Raw genomic sequence first — 16,389 nt, forward strand, 5'->3', positions numbered from 1 at the left:
CCGGTCTCGAGTCTCACGGAGGAGCTCCGGGAGGATAAAAGGAGGAGTGACGAGAGAGGACCAGGCCTGGACTATTATGTTTATATGCGGCAGTCGTCCATGAAGGGCTGCTGCTTTACTTTCGCTTTGTTTGTTTATCGTGACATTAAACTTTACATTGATCGTCCGCCAGTTCCCGCCTCCTCCTCCTTCCATTATCACCGAAGTTTGTTACAGACATACTTCAAGCGCTAGCGCAACTTCCAACACAAAGAACAAACGGATTTTGCAACACGTCTAGTGTAGACAGCCTCATGGATCGCATCTGGTGTAAAACATGCGCAAGACATGCGTCAATACGATGGTGTGTTAGATGATTAAGTGCTCAATGGCCACGATTTGCTTCCGTGTCTTCAAATCTAACTCACTACAAAAACACTGCAGGATTTACAAAATGCTGCGACATTTCCAAACCCCACTTAAACACTGAATTACACGGGTTCAGTTTACAAATATCACGTCAGGTTTTATATCCATCAAAAAAAGCAATTGGGAATGCTTCTCTAGTACGAACGTGGCAAGTGATGAACTCGGATGCATGGCGGCAAAAGTGATCATAATAATGAATAATGCATGAGCGTTTGGTGGAATGGGTGCATTTCTGAATCTGCTTAAACTGATGGTTTCTCTTGGTACCGAATCACACCAATCGCTTCTGGTTTTCATGTGGCATGTTTTTCGTAGCCCTTGATGAAAATGAATGAAACATCACCTGTATAAAATATCAACTGTAAAAGAACCGTAGAACACTTTTTTTTTTCTATCTGTGCATCACATACACAATGAAGGAAACGAGCTGTGAATTTAGAAAGAAATTCAAATAAAATGGAAAGAAAAAGTCACTACTTGCAAGCGTCGACCAAACAGATCTTCAATCACAGATAAAAAGCTGTCTATTTTCATATGGTACATTTCCTATGTTTGTTTTTAAGCACTTCACCTAAACATCATTTGGAAATTGAACTATATATATATATATATATATATATATATATATATATATATATATATATATATATATATATACATATATATATATATATATAAAATAAAAAAAATCTGTAGGAAAGTGAAAAGTGTGGTTAGGGAAATATATTTATAGACAATATATTGTGTGCTTGGGGAGAAAATTAAAATAGAAAATAAAAAAAAGAATAAAAACTGATCATTTTGTATCCATAACGGAGGTTTATACAGCAGTACAGACACTAGTCTCCTATTTCTGTCTCATAACATGGGAGTGCTTCAAATAGGAAAGAGGAAACAATAGCATTCAAATTATCAACAACTTCAGATCTGGTCCATAAATTATATAAATAAACTGTTCTTTATGTAATTAATCTTTTCTTTTGCTTAAAAATCTTTTTTTTTTATATCGCATATAACATTCACACCGTAGAGAAGGCCTTTTCGCTATCCCTCTCCGATGTTTCCAAACGCTCTAGGTTTTCTCAGACTATTGCTCATCATAACCGCGCGCGTTGATTTTTAAAACCACATTCGTCCTCCACGCGTTACTATGTGTATATCATTTGACGTATTCATAGTGACCAAAAAAAGAAAAATCAAAAAATTAAAACGAAGAATCACAGTATCAATAATATTGTAATTCATAAGAAAACCAACAGAACCGTACACAATTACGAAAAAGTGATTTTTTTTCTCTTTTTTTGCCAAAGATAGTGTACCACAGACGTTTTGTACATAAGCAATAATGTGTATACGTATTTACAAATATAAATATACACAATCAATTAACTTCAGCGCATAAATGCTTTCCTCGTCCTCCCACGTTCCCACCGGAATTTCGCTTCGAAATTCTTGACCGAAAAATGTACGTTATGACGATTTAAAAAAAAAACAATAATGGATTGTGTGCATCTGAGCCGCCGGATGACGACGATACCCGCGAGTCTACGGCTCGGGATTCTGAATTGATAAAGTATCTGTAAAAAAGAGAATCGCGCACTAATTTATCAGATCGCGAAGTTGAAACGAAACCGGGAAGGAAGATAAAAGATAACAACCATGGGGGAAGGAAGCAATGCAATCATTTTCAACTCTAAATGTGGAAATCTGCAGAACAATACCTATCGTATGTGTATAATCCTGTTTCGCGCACATTTAAAAATCCTTAACGCCGTCTCTTACCCATCATTAACTCGACTGCTGTTATAATTTACTTTATATTCTGTAGCAGTAGAAGAAGCTATAGTTACTTATCATTACAAAGTTTTTAAAATGATCATCTCAGCAATATACACAGATTTATTTCATCTCTCCCTCGCGTGCTTTTTGCTTATATAGGCATTCTTACACTATTTTCGTTCATTATCGTTTTTTTTTTCTGGATTTTTTGTCGATTTTTTCATTTTTTTGCATTTGCGATGCTCTCACATGAAGTTTACATTCATCGATGCGAGTTGAAGACTAGCCTCGTCGAGAGAATCATCTCTGCGAGTGAAAGGTTCTCCACACCATCAGTGGAACCCGCTGGAACCCACTGGATTCTGGAATCCGACGGAATCCTCGGAATTCTAGAAGGATCCAATTCGGAACTTCTGGCACCACAGCACTAGTCCATGTGTTCATGTACAAGTATGTAAATATGTTGTGATTTTTTTTAAAAGTCGTTTTTTTTCCGTCTTTTTGCAGGGCTGTGAACGCCTCGTTTTTCCATTCATCCAGGCAGAATTCCCGAGGAACACTCGGAGCAGATGATGTGATTGGAGCGAGTGATAGTACAGGAAGAGGAAGGAACGTCACTTCCAGTTTTTCAGGCCAGCGCATCACAGATCATTCTCATCGTAGCTCCGCCAATCCAACATTTCCTCGAAATACGCAAACGTTGCCAGTGGCGAGCCGGGAGTCTAACGCCCTTTGTCAAATCCGAGCCACGTTTCGGTGGTCAAATTTGATAAAAGGGAAAGAGGCCTTTTGACGAGATCTGCCGGGGCTGAGCGGACAGACTTTGGCAAACAAACAAAAAATAAACGATGATGCAGGACACGTCCGTTATGATTCCGCTGGACACAAAGAGAAAAACTCTGGAAGCTGGGAAAGAGAAATCAAAGGTGTGTTTCTGAACGTGTACACGATGCCTGTGTGTGTATGTGTGTGTGTGTGTTGTGTGGACGTAGGTGTGCGCACGCTCTGTGGGTGCCTGTTCTATGCTGATTCGTGAGAGCGGTGTCGGACTCGTCGCACGTCTCACACCAGGTTGTATTCCTTCAGGTTTAGCTGCAGGATGGTGTCTTTCACCGCCGCGAACACGAAGCGGATGTTCTCCGTGTCGGTGGCGCAGGTGAAATGCGAGTAGATGATCTTGTCGCTGTCAGGGTTCAGATCCACAAACATCTTCAGGATGAACTCGCGTGCGGCCTGGGCGTCCCTCTGGGGCCCTACAAAACAATGCGTACATGGAGTTAAAGACTTCAGGAGACCTGGAGGAGTTCATCCTACTAGTTTTACTTCACAATAAGTTCTTCACCTGGATGAATGATGAAACACTACATTATAATGCTTGTTTTCAGAGCAAAAAGAGTATTGATAAAGTGCAAACGCTAACTGATCAGTGAATTTCCATGCTTTTTCCACAACTCTTTCAGTCATTTGTGATACTGAATATGGGGTAGAGATAGCATCCATGATACACTACCGTTCAAAAGTTAGGGGTCAGTATGATTTTTTTAATTTTTTTTAATTTTGAAAGAAGTCTCTTCTGCTCACAAAGGCTGCATTTATTTGATCAAAAATACAGTAAAATAGTAATATTGTGAAATATTATTACAATTTAAAATAACTGTTTTCTATGTGAATAAATTGTAAAATGTAATTTATTCCTGGGATCAAAGCTGAATTTTCAGCATCATTACTCCAGTCTTCAGTGTCACATGATCTGTCAGAAATCATTCTGATATGATGATTAGCTGCTCAAGAAACATTTATGATTATTATCAGTTTTAAACAGTTGTTGCTTAATATTTTTATGGACACATTGATACACTTTTTCAGGATTATTTGATGAATAGGAAGTTCAAAAGAACAGCATTTATTTGAAATATGTTGTTTTGTAACATTATAAATATCTTTACTATCACTTTTGATCAATTTAATGCACCCCTGCTGAATTCATTTTAATTTCCTAAAAAATGTTTTTAGGAATGCTGACCCCTAACTTTTGAATGATAGAGTGTAGTTTATATAAATATACTGACAATAGCAATAACAATTTCCATGACTATTCTATGAACTTGACATTGACATTTTTTAGGCCTGGAAATAATAATTTGTTACATTTATATATCGCTTTTCTGGGCGTCTCCTCAACCACCAACAATGTGCAGCATCCACCTGGATGATGCAACGCCAGCCATATTGCACCAGAACACCCACCACACACCAGCTTATGATGGAGAGGAGACGATATATATGGGGATGATTAGGAGGCCATGATGGATAGGAGCAAATGGGCAAATTTGGGCAGGATGCCGGGGTTACACCACTACTCATTTTCCGAAGGACATCCTGGGATTTTTAATGACCACAGAGAGTCAGAACCTCGGTTTAATGTCTCATCTGAAGGACGGTGCTTGTTACATTATAGTGTTCTCATCACTGGGGTGTTAGGACCCACACAGACCACAGGGTGAGCGCCCCCTGCTGGCCTCACTAACACCTCTACCAGCAGTCACCTAGTTTTCCCAGGAGGTCTCCCATCCAGGTACTAACCAGGCTCAATCCTGCTTAGCTTCAGTGGGAAACCAGTCTTGGGCTACATGGTGATATGGCTGCTGGTGTCTCAAATCACACATTTGTTTTCCAGGACCGTGGGAACCCTGTACTATCATAAAAACGACTTTTGTGATTAGCGATTTTGCAAGATTATATGTAGTATTTCATCCAAAATCTGGCTATTAAAAACAATGTTCTTTACAAAGTTGAAATTACACAGCTTTATTCTGTCATTTAACAGAATTTTCTGTCATACTTTATAGCAGATCTTCATGTAGACTGCATTAAACCAGTCTACATGAAAAACACTGTACGACAGGAAGATGTAGTACCATCGAACTCTGGGAAATAGTCGACCAGGTGGGAGTAGGAGATCTTCTCCTCCAGCAGGTCCTTCTTGTTGAGGAAGAGGATGACAGAGGAGTTTTGGAACCATGGATATGTGATTATTGTCCTGAACAGAGCCTTGCTCTCCTCCATACGATTCTGAACACATACAAATAAAAAGAATGGATCATTTTATATGTCAAGCTGCACAGTGAAATATAGCCTATATATATATTTACAGTGGTGGCCACAATTATTAGAATCGAAAAATATTGACCTTTTTTTGCCTCCAAAACATGATTTCATTACATAATGTCATTGAAACATGCAGATGGTTGATCTGACAAATATCAGATGAAGTGAGTCGTACTATTTTTATCCACTTTTAATTTTAATATTTGGTATGTCCACCGTTTGCAGCAATTACAGCAGCACATCTCTCTGGCATAGTGTCAATATATTTCCTCTGAGAACTTCAACATTAATGTTGTCCCATGCCTTCTGCAACTGAAGCCAAAGGCTTTCCTTTGAATGTACAATAGATCTGTCCAGTTTATTTCTCGCCCCAAATGTGCTCGATGGGGCTGAGGTCCGGACTTTGAGGGGGCCAGTCCATCATTTTCAATATTCCAGCAGATTCCTTCCGGCGGAGGTAGTCCCGGCAATAGAAGGAAAATAAATCCAGGCTCAATAGGACGACTCCCAGATGCAAAGTGTTCTAATAATTTTGGCCACCACTGTATGTGTGTGTGTGTGTGTGTGTGTGTATGTGTGTGTGGAAACCTTGTTTCTTCATATTTTGCATTATTTAGGTATTTTATTTGTATCTTTTGCTAGGCAATAGAATTTCTGGTAATACTTTACAAATGTGGTGTCATTTGTTAATGCATTAACTAACATGAACAAACAGAGAGCAATAACCTTTGGTTATGTTAGTAATACAATTTTTGTGTTCATGTTAGTTCACAGTTCACACATTACCTAATGTTAACAGATACAATGCTGGATCTGAAAATGTTGAGATTAACATGAACTAAGATGAATAAATCCTGTAGAAGTATTGTTCATCCTCCTTAGTTGGTTTATGTTAACTAATGCTAACAAAAATGAAACCTTATTGTAAAGTGTTACCATTTTTTTTTTAAATAAAGTAAGTTGGCCGTGGGGGCAGCTTATTTCAATCACCTGCTTATTGTTTCTTATGGGCCAATGAGGGTCTTTTTTTGTTCGCGCTCAAGTAGATTTTAAATAATAGAAAAAAATGTCTGGCCAATCCGGGGCCCCTGCATTAATTCACGCCTGCATAGAAGTGTAAAATCAATTTTAAAAGTTTAAGGGTTAGTTCACCCAAAAATGAAAATAATGTCATTTATTCCTCACCCTCATGCCGTTCCACACCCGTAAGACCTTCGTTCATCTTCGGAACACAAATGAAGATATTTTTGTTGAAATCCGAAGGCTCAGTGAGGCCTGCATAGGCGTCAATGTAATTTACACTCCATTAATCCACAAGATCCATTAATGTACTTAAAACATATTTAAATCAGTCCATGTGAATACAGTGGTTCAATATTAATATTATAAAGCGACCAGAATATTTTTTGTGCGGCAAAAAAAACGAAATAACGACTTATATAGTGATAACCGATTTCAAAACACTGCTGCATGAAGCTTTGGAGCGGAAACGAATCAGTGAGTCGATTCAGTGGTTCGGAGCGCCTAAGTCACGTGTTTTCAGCAGTTTGGTGGTTTGACACGCGATCCAAATCAGGATTGGACTCGCTGATTCGAAAATATTCTCTGCGCTTTATAATATTAATATTATACCACTGTACTCACATGGACTGATTTAAATATGTTTTTTGTACATTAATGGATCTTGTGAGTGTAAATTACATTGATCCCTATGCAGGCCTTCGGATTTCAACAAAAATATCTTCATTTGTGTTCCGAAGATGAACAAAGGTCTTACGGGTGTGGAACGGCATGAGGGTGAGGAATAAATGACATTATTTTCATTTTTAGGTGAACTAACCCTTTAAGGAATCTTACAACTAGGCTCTTGTATTGTATGTTTGATTTATGTTGAAGTGTTTGGGTCATGGCTTTTAATGATGAGCCTTTTGTTTTTGCAATTAGGCTCTCAAAGTTTATCAAAATGTGTATTTAGAGTTATCGGCCTTCAAATATAAAGAATTATCGGTTTTCGGTATCGGACAAAATTTTCATATCAGTGCATCCCTAATTAATTGACACATGCAAGTTTATTACCACATTTAAAGCCAAAATATAAACAGTGCGACAATATATATATATATACATATATATGTACTGATATTTTTATTTCTTATACATCTTTCATGATTTTCTTTTATGTAAAACAAGCTTTTTTACGGTGTGTAAAATAGTAGGCAGTTTGCAATTACAAATATTTGAAACTGTAGTTGGCTACATAGTTGTCCAGAAATGTCCAGAAAATACAAAAAACTCCCAGAAGAAATACTAAACACCAGCCGTCACAGCAAGGTAAAGGCAAACACATCAATAGTAAAATAAAGCAGTGTGGCGGATTGAGAGCTGCTCACCTCATTGTCCGATTCCACCAGAACCTGATCGTACTCGCTCAGAGCCACCAGGAACATGATGGACGTCACATTCTCAAAACAGTGGATCCACTTCCTGCGCTCTGACCTCTGACCGCCTACATCAACCATCCTGAAAGACAAAGAGAACGAGTGTTTGCATTATTGATTGGTTTCAGACATTATATGCATTAATAATTCATGATTATACTGTTCACACAGTATGCAAATCTTCCGTATGCACGGAAGGACATTGTGAGCATGCTAAAATGCACAGCACACCACCAGAACACGCTGCATATGTATCCCATAATGCAATGCGCTCAACCTGAATTAACAGTTTCAGGTGAAAGCGACATCTTGACACCTTTCTCTCCTCCTTGAGAGATTACAGCTGGATGTCCTGAATCATAGTGAGGTATTGTGAAAACAACATAGCATAGTGCTGCTTGTTTATCATTGCATAATGCACATTTTTTCTGTTTTACATACTCTTTAAAAAATTGTAGGCAGTATACATTATATGCGTTCATATACTGGATACATTGTAGTATGCAGTATGCATGCATGCAATAAAATACAGAATACTTTATGCATACCATGCAATACATACTGTATAGCTACTATTTAAATAAATACATTCAAACTATGCCAAATGTATGCACCACTGTTGTCACTTGACCCTTATTATGTAGCGTGTTAAATCCAGTCCAAAAATCATTTTGCAAATAAAAAATATATCATCTAATGCAGGGGTCTTCAAACTCGGTCCTGGAGGGCCACTGTCCTGCACAGTTTAGCTCCAACCCCAAATAAACACACTTGAACCAGCTAATAAGTGTCTTACAAGGCCCTAGTTAGACACTGATTAGCATGTTCAGGTGTGTTTAATTGGGGTTGGAGCTAAACTCTGCAGGACAGTGGCCCTCCAGGACTGAGTTTGGAGACCCCTGATCTAATGAGTCAATAAAGGTAAATACTGTGCATATGCATAATGCGCAAACAATACAAGTAGTACACTAGCATGCTATTCTGAACACACCCGTAGACCTAGATTTCAGTAACCTGCTGAATGTGTGCAGTCTGAATGGCGCTGTTAATCCAGCACTGATTTTGGGGTTCACGCGGCGCCCCCTAGTGGAGTCAGAGCTCCAGTCCTGAGCCAGCAGTTCACAGAGGGGCCTTTGATAAATGAAGCCCTCTAGGATTGGCTGCCCAAAATAAAGCTCCTTCAGATAGAAGCGTCCTCATTTCCTTCAGCCAGGGGCTCGGTGACCTACTTCTGAACATACACACGCTCTTTAATGTAGGACGAGTCTCCACATTCACTCCGCACTTAGCGAACTTTGGCAGGAGGACAGACAGAGTGAGAGAGAGAGAGAGAGAGAGAGAGAGAGAGAGAGAGAGAGAGAGAGAGAGATGTAAAAAGATTGAGAGATGGCCGTGCGCACTCGTTTTTTTTTTCCTCTTCCGGGAAGCTGGACACGAGGTGCGTGTGGGTTTAAGACAGTTTTACTGAGATTAACAACCACAGAGCTGATGGTAATCATTTATGGAGTCAATATGGCAAAGAGGGCAGAAATAATCTCTCGTGTGTGTTGTGATGAATTTTCATATCACGCACATAAGAACGATTCAAAAACACGCTGTGAATCTCATCAGCGTCTTTTCATAAGCATGAGAGATGTGTAGCTGCACTGGATACTAAAACTTTCCTTAAACAAGCAATTTTGTCATGAAAGTTCAATAATTAGGCCTAAAACGCTGTTGCAAAAACTATAAATCTAGGTTACTGAAAAATGCACATATTTAACCCATTTAAACCAACCGGCAACTATAGTTGCCGCCGTGTATAGTTGTCATTTTCCTTTCGTAAGTATTTTTCTAGATATTATCCATGTTTTTAATCTCAATGACACGTAAGCAAACAACCAAATAAAGGATTTCAAGAGAAAAAAAAAGGTATTAACTTCCTTCCTGTCACATGAGGCTGCCAACTTCCTACCCCTACTTCCAGGAAGCATAACGAAGGCAAACCCTCCCAAAAAAAAAGGGTTATTTTCATGTTACTAATAAGCATTTTTTGTTGACATATATATCTACATAATCGTGAAGGTCTCTAGAATCATCCAAACAAAACAAGAGATCTATAGTTTTTTGTACACTTAGTCAAAAGTCCAAGCAGCAACTATGGCAAATGACTTGTAAGTACATACAATGGGGAAATGGTGTATACTGTGTTAACAGTAGGGTTGGGAACCGAGAACCGGTTCTTATTCAGAACCGAAACTGATTTTTGAAAAATACCAGAACCGCGCGAAATTCCTAAGTTTCGGTTCCGAAAACGGTTCTGGTGCAATGTGTGTGCGAAGCGCTGGAAGCGTATCCTTTCATAGCGAGTGACAGCCAGTGTTGCCAAGTCCGTGGTTTTCCCGCTTTCCACTGTTGCCGCGGGCTGTGTTTCATGTCCGCGGGTTGAAGCGATTGTGCAATTGTGCGGGTTTTGTTGTGAAAACCTGGCAACCCTGGCTCACCTCATCATGAATATTAATTACGTTGCCTGCCGCTTCCAGGAGTGCAACGCAGTTCAGCACTGAAAGCCCTCGCGCTACACATTTACGGTTTTGCGTCAGATATTTTCTCGTTGACCACCAGCATGGCGAAGAGAAAGTCACAAGTATGGATTCATTTCCAAAGAATGAATGATAATGAAGCAAAATGTGAAAAGTTAATAACATGCAAAGGAGGCTGCACTAGCAATTTGACAAAACATTTGCTACAGCACAAAGTGCCTCAGGGCTTATACCAGATTTATAGTGTAAGGCATTATATATATATATATATATATGTATATGTATGTCAACCGTTGAGTCACCATGGTTTAAGTAAGCGTTTAGGCACAATTACCTTTGTAATGCTGAATTGCAATTTATTATTTACAAGTTCACTGAATAACTGAATTACTATTAAATTAATATACAACTAATTAATAAATATAACTAATAAATATAATTTATAACTTGGTTTTATTCAGAGACAGAGAGATAAAATGTAATAAGACAATTTCAGAGGTGTTCATTTGAAAAACAATGTGTTGCAAGAATGGCTTAATTAATACTGTAATATATGTACAGTACAGGACTTTTGTGACATTGCCAACCTGTAAATTAATTTTAGAGCAAGTAATAAACACAAAATGGATTGTTTGAGTTGCGTATTGTGCCTTTTTCCTTTACCACTATTTGTGTAATAATTTTAATGGAACCGGAATCGGAACCGGAATCGTTAGGCGGAACCGAAACCGGAACCGGAACCGGAAAATTTCTCACGATTCCCAACCCTAGTTAACAGGTTAATAAATCAAGACTTTCGGTCTTTAGGGCTTTTTGCTTTCATAATATCTCACTTAAAAAATAACTTAACCCTTTAACTGACATCTCTACTGTACAGTAGACCTTAACTCGATAGGGAAAAATATCATATTTTATGAAATTATATCTTGTAAGGGCCCAAATATTGAGGACCCTTCATCCAGTTTGGAGTGGATGCGTTTCATTATAATCGGTAACTTTTTATGACTAGTAGCTTATGATTCCATTATAATGTGGAAATTCAGACAAGTAATGAGTTTACAATTACATTATTATATGAAATCACCTACTACAGTCAGCCATTGAATACTATGGGACTATTTTTGTTTATATTTTTTTTTTGTTATATTATATATATTTTTGTTCTATTAATTTATTTTATTTAACTTTTTGATACACAATGCCCTGTTGGGGCAACTTAATGGCTGCACTTTGTTCTGCACTATGTTCCACCACTTTAAGACAAATGTATTTGTTGTTTGTTGTGTTTTCATATTCAACAGATTATAAGATAGATGCAGCTTTTTTGAGTTTGCATCGAATGTTCTTCGACTTTTATACACAATAAATTTGTTTATGAATAAAGATTGATCTGTTGAAAACAGTTATTTTGAGTTAGATGCCAAATGTATAGTCAAATTTGACACTGAAGGGGGGCATACAACATATTTGCCCACCGGCAACAAAAGTCGGCGCACATTCAAATACGATTTTCAAGAAAAAAAAAAACGAAAACCTGGGGAAAATATACGCAGAACATGTTCGCATAGACCACTATTAACATGACTATATGCATGAAACCATTCAGAAAAATTTGGGCACAATTGGGTTAACACTAACATATTCTTTTGCAAACGCTCATTTATACTGAACTTTAGTTTTATTGAGCTAGTTTTTGTCTACATAGGCCACACCCTTGAGTCATGAATATTAATTACATTATACGATGTTTGCCCTCACTGATTTACATACACATGTATTCATTTGGCTTTTATTCAAAGCGACTTACAAATGAGGAAGCAATAACATGAGAAGTGCTTCAAGTTTCAAATGCTAGAAATTAGATTTGCAGAAGTTGGTAAATGCTAACCATGGTGGGATTACAATTTACCACTTGCGCATTCGTTTGACCACAGCGACCAGATGGCAGTCCTTTTTACTGGCAATTCGCACTGCGGCCATGAAAAATAAACCTCTTTAAAATATAATGGTCATATATATATATAATGATGCTGAAAATTCAGCTTTGCATCACATGAATAAATTACATTTTACAACATATTCAAATAGAAGATATTTAAAATGAAATATTATTTCACAATATTACTGTATTTTTGAGCAATAAAATGAGCATGCTTGGTGAGCAAAAGAGATGTCCTTTAAAAACATAAAACAAACTTTAATGCTCATTTAAATTTGTGCTTCAGCCGACAAGAGCGCTTCTCTCTCAAGAGAAAACTGGAAATGTTTTTGATGGCTCAATAAAGACAAACAAATCAATAGAAAAATGCAACCAAGACAACTTTGACTGATGTGGAGTGTGACTGGATCTTTATAGGTCACACACTAGAAAGTCGAAAATATTAATAACTCCCCAGCGTGGATGTATTCTCAATGCTAACCTACATTCAGTGAGACAAAAAAAAAATCAATTTCCTAAATTTCAAATGAAAGCTGATGAATAATTGCCCTGTGTCCTCTACCTGAAAATGATGCTTTGAAGGTCGAACGGGTATTCAATAATCCCTGTGGTCGGGATTCGAACCCTCAGAACATCCTGCTGGGTGGGAAGGTAGTTTGACTCGGAGATACGATCCAGATCAGTTAGATAGCTACAGAAAGAGAAGGAGAGAGAGATAAAAACATCATTAACCCCTTTATTTCACAAGCGGGTGCCTTGGTAAAGGATGTTTCCAGACGTCTCCAGTCAGCAGATCTCAGAGGATGCTTATTATGTTGTCTTGTGAGACAACTTAAAGAACACAACGGCTAAATAGGGAAGACAAAGGTTTTTTTTTTTGTTGTTAGCTGGTCAAACCAAGGTTCTCTTATTTTCAGATTGAACACTGCATGTGGTCTAATATTCCTGAAGAATAGAAATCTCTTTAGTGACTTATTTGATCTGAATGACAAATGAAGAGAATAAACACCAAACCGCATAGGGGCTTTTGAACCAGAGGAACATTTTCATAGTTCCTATAACTATAGAGTGGTGCAGATATGACCTTTTATAGGCCAAAATGCGGAAGCGAGTTAGTATTTTTGCAATCCCGTCTTGTCTTTGTGAGCACATGGCTTATAATTTAGGCTTGTTCGACTTCACGCAGCGACGCACAGACCGATTGGCGGCTGACTAATGCTCACAAATTGTAAAAAAACGTAGACCCCACTTTAGGGATCGACCGATATGGATTTTTTAGTGCCGATGACTGGTTTTTTTTTCATCAGCCTTCGCCGATGACCAATACAGGCTGCCGATTTTCTTGAGCCGATATCTGGAGCCGATACTGCTTTTGCTCCCTCAATTTACATCATAAAAAGGACACAATGATCATGATAATTTTAACAAAAAAAAAACTATATTTAACAAATAGCAAAAACAGGTGAGGTAGAACAAGAAAAGAAAAAGAGTTCAGTGGTGAAAAGAAATATTTACGCATAAATAAAATAATTACACTATTGCACACAGTAGCAAAAAGCAAGCAGCATAATAAAGTGCACACCTACTGTACTATATGCATAAAAATATTAGTTATATTTAATTATTGGAGGTTTGCGTAGTATTCTGATTTTGCATTTTCACTGATTTTATTTATTTTTAAGAATACTGAATACTGTTTTTGTGCAAGTGAGTAAATGCATGCTCACATTTACAACTACAATGTACTTGTTTTAAAAAAAAAAAAACTATTATAGATTATATCTACAGAACTAAAGAAATAAACTATTGAAACTATCAAATCAATGATCAAACGTAGAATAAGTCTGATTTATTTGAGTGAATTCATTTTGATCCCTTTGCATTTTGTAGCAAAATATTTAGTCAAATGCTGTAGTTTGTCACTGTTGTCGACTCAAGCTTGGAAATATTGTATAAATTAGTATGTTTCTAGTTTTATTAGTTGATTTCGTGTAAATCTGTACCAGTTAATGCTGTCACCCAGATATCTCTACTGTACTGATGTGACCTGTATATCCCCAACAAACCAGCAGGGGGTGTGATTCACATGATGCCAACGATTCTTGAACAGACTCCAGGCTTCATACATCTGTGTATTAATGTGGTGAAATACGCACTGCCTCCATATTTTATTGGGCCAGTAAAAGAAATAGGACAAGACTGACTGCCGCCAAACTGTTCAATTAGATCATCAGAGAGACGCGGACACAATCCCATTCAGAAAAAGGGCCACGAAAAACACTAAAACACGTTCTTTGAGAGATTAATTGATTTGTATGTGCAGCACAAGATGGAAGACGTGTTATTTTTAAGTAGAAATTGATTTTTTTTTCGCCTTCTTTTCCAGATTTAATAACATCTTTGATATTGGCTAGCATAAAAGAAATAGTTCACCCAAAAATGGCAATCCATTGACTTGCTCTCATCTCTTTCTTTCTTTCATGGAACAACTGAGGAGAATTGTATTGGTCATTTTTCCACGCAATAATAATGAATAGGAACGCAGGCTTTCAAGCTCTAAACACGACACAAAAGCACCATAAAAGTTATCTATGCGACTCGCGTGCTGTATTGTAAATCTTCTGAAGTCACATGATTGCTTTGTGTGAGTTGTTTATTGAAAATCTCTCTCATTCATCAGAGTTCAGGAGAAATAGTGATGCACGATTCATAATTTAAATCAGATCTTTTCGAAGAATCAGTTGATTCAGTTCACAAAATTGTGAATGACCGGTTGATGAATCAGACTAGCTACGTTTACATGGACACTTTTTGCATCTGAGCGTAGTGTTTACATCAGGGGTGTCCAATCCTGCTCCTGGAGGGCCAATGTCCTGCAGAGTTTAGCTCCAACCCCAATGAAACACAGCTGAACCAGCTAATCAAGGTCTTACTAGGCATACTAGAAACTTCCAGCAGGTGTGTTGAGGCAAGCTGGAACTAAACTGCAGGACAGCGGCCCTCCAGGACAGAGTTTGGACACCCCTGGTGTACATAAACACTAAATAAATCAGTGATCGGGTTGATGTGTGCGTTTATATTTCACAAGCTTCTGACCGGATTTAATCTTTTGGCGTACACTGCACGAATATACAGTTTCCCGCTGTTGTTGCTTTCTAACCATCCTCCTTTAAGACTTAATATGTATGTATTTCGGCTCCTAATTAGGCAACAACGAGCACATGAACCGTGATGCCATGCTGCTTATATTTATCAACCTAAAAAAACACCCATTCCCGCCGCCCAAAACCAGTCGTCTGTGGATGAGAGTCGGAAAACAAGGACTAGTGGGACGTTATCCTGCTCCACTTCACAGATGATGACTGGAAAGAGAATTTCAGAATGACAGGACACTCATTTATGACACTTTATATAACAGGAAGAACAGCTCGTTCCACGCGTCATTACGCAATTTCTATGTCATTGCACAACTCTCCAGTTTCGGTTTTCAATCCGATCAAGTGTTTACATGCATTCTTGATCGGATTATAAAAGGAATAAACCACACCTTACAATCCGAATAAAATTTGAATCCGATATGGCCAATTCATTCCGATTGACATGGTTACAAATAGGGTTGTGTACCGAAACCATAACCGGTACGTAACCGGACCAAATCACTTAAATTCAAATGTGCTTTTGCGCTTTGGCTGGCGCCGAGCCAGAGACAGACGCGCTCAACACTCGTCACATATCACAACTATTCAGTGTTTTCAACCACATGTTTATTTTAGGTTTCAGACATTTAAACGCACATAATTACAAGCAAAAAACACACACTGATGTCTATAGTGGCAATGCCAATCCTTTCAGACAGTTATAATTTGACTACGTCTTTTATTCATATCAGATACACATTATATCGTAACTATATAGTGCACTCTATTCTTCTCCCAGTTCTCCGGTCACTTACTTTCATATACACTCACCTAAAGGATTATTAGGAACATCATACTAATACTGTGTTTGACCCCCTGTCGCCTTCAGAACTGCCTTAATTCTACGTGGCATTGATTCAACAAGGTACTGAAAGCATTCTTTAGAAATGTTGGCCCATATTGATAGGATAGCATCTTGCAGTTGCTGGAGATTTGTGGGATGCACATCCAGGGCACGAAGCTCCCGTTCCACCACATCCCAAAGATGCTCTATTGGG

The 16,389-nt window shown here is 38.0% G+C and overlaps 1 protein-coding gene across 1 annotated transcript in view; it reads right to left on the bottom strand.

The window, feature by feature from the left end:
- Nucleotides 1-1,411: 1,411 nt before the first annotated feature.
- Nucleotides 1,412-16,389, bottom strand: part of gna11b (guanine nucleotide binding protein (G protein), alpha 11b (Gq class)) — an 82,242-nt gene continuing 67,264 nt past the window's right edge. The window contains exons 4-7 of the mRNA XM_079820314.1: nucleotides 12,757-12,885; nucleotides 7,686-7,815; nucleotides 5,106-5,259; nucleotides 1,412-3,440 (exon numbers count right to left, since the gene is read on the bottom strand). Coding sequence (XP_079676440.1) covers nucleotides 3,250-3,440; nucleotides 5,106-5,259; nucleotides 7,686-7,815; nucleotides 12,757-12,885 — 604 coding nt within the window. The 3' untranslated portion in view covers nucleotides 1,412-3,249. The remainder of the gene's footprint in view (nucleotides 3,441-5,105; nucleotides 5,260-7,685; nucleotides 7,816-12,756; nucleotides 12,886-16,389) is intronic.

This window comes from Gobio gobio, assembly GCF_949357685.1.
Source record: "Gobio gobio genome assembly, chromosome: 6".
In the NCBI taxonomy this organism is placed as follows: domain Eukaryota; kingdom Metazoa; phylum Chordata; class Actinopteri; order Cypriniformes; family Gobionidae; genus Gobio; species Gobio gobio.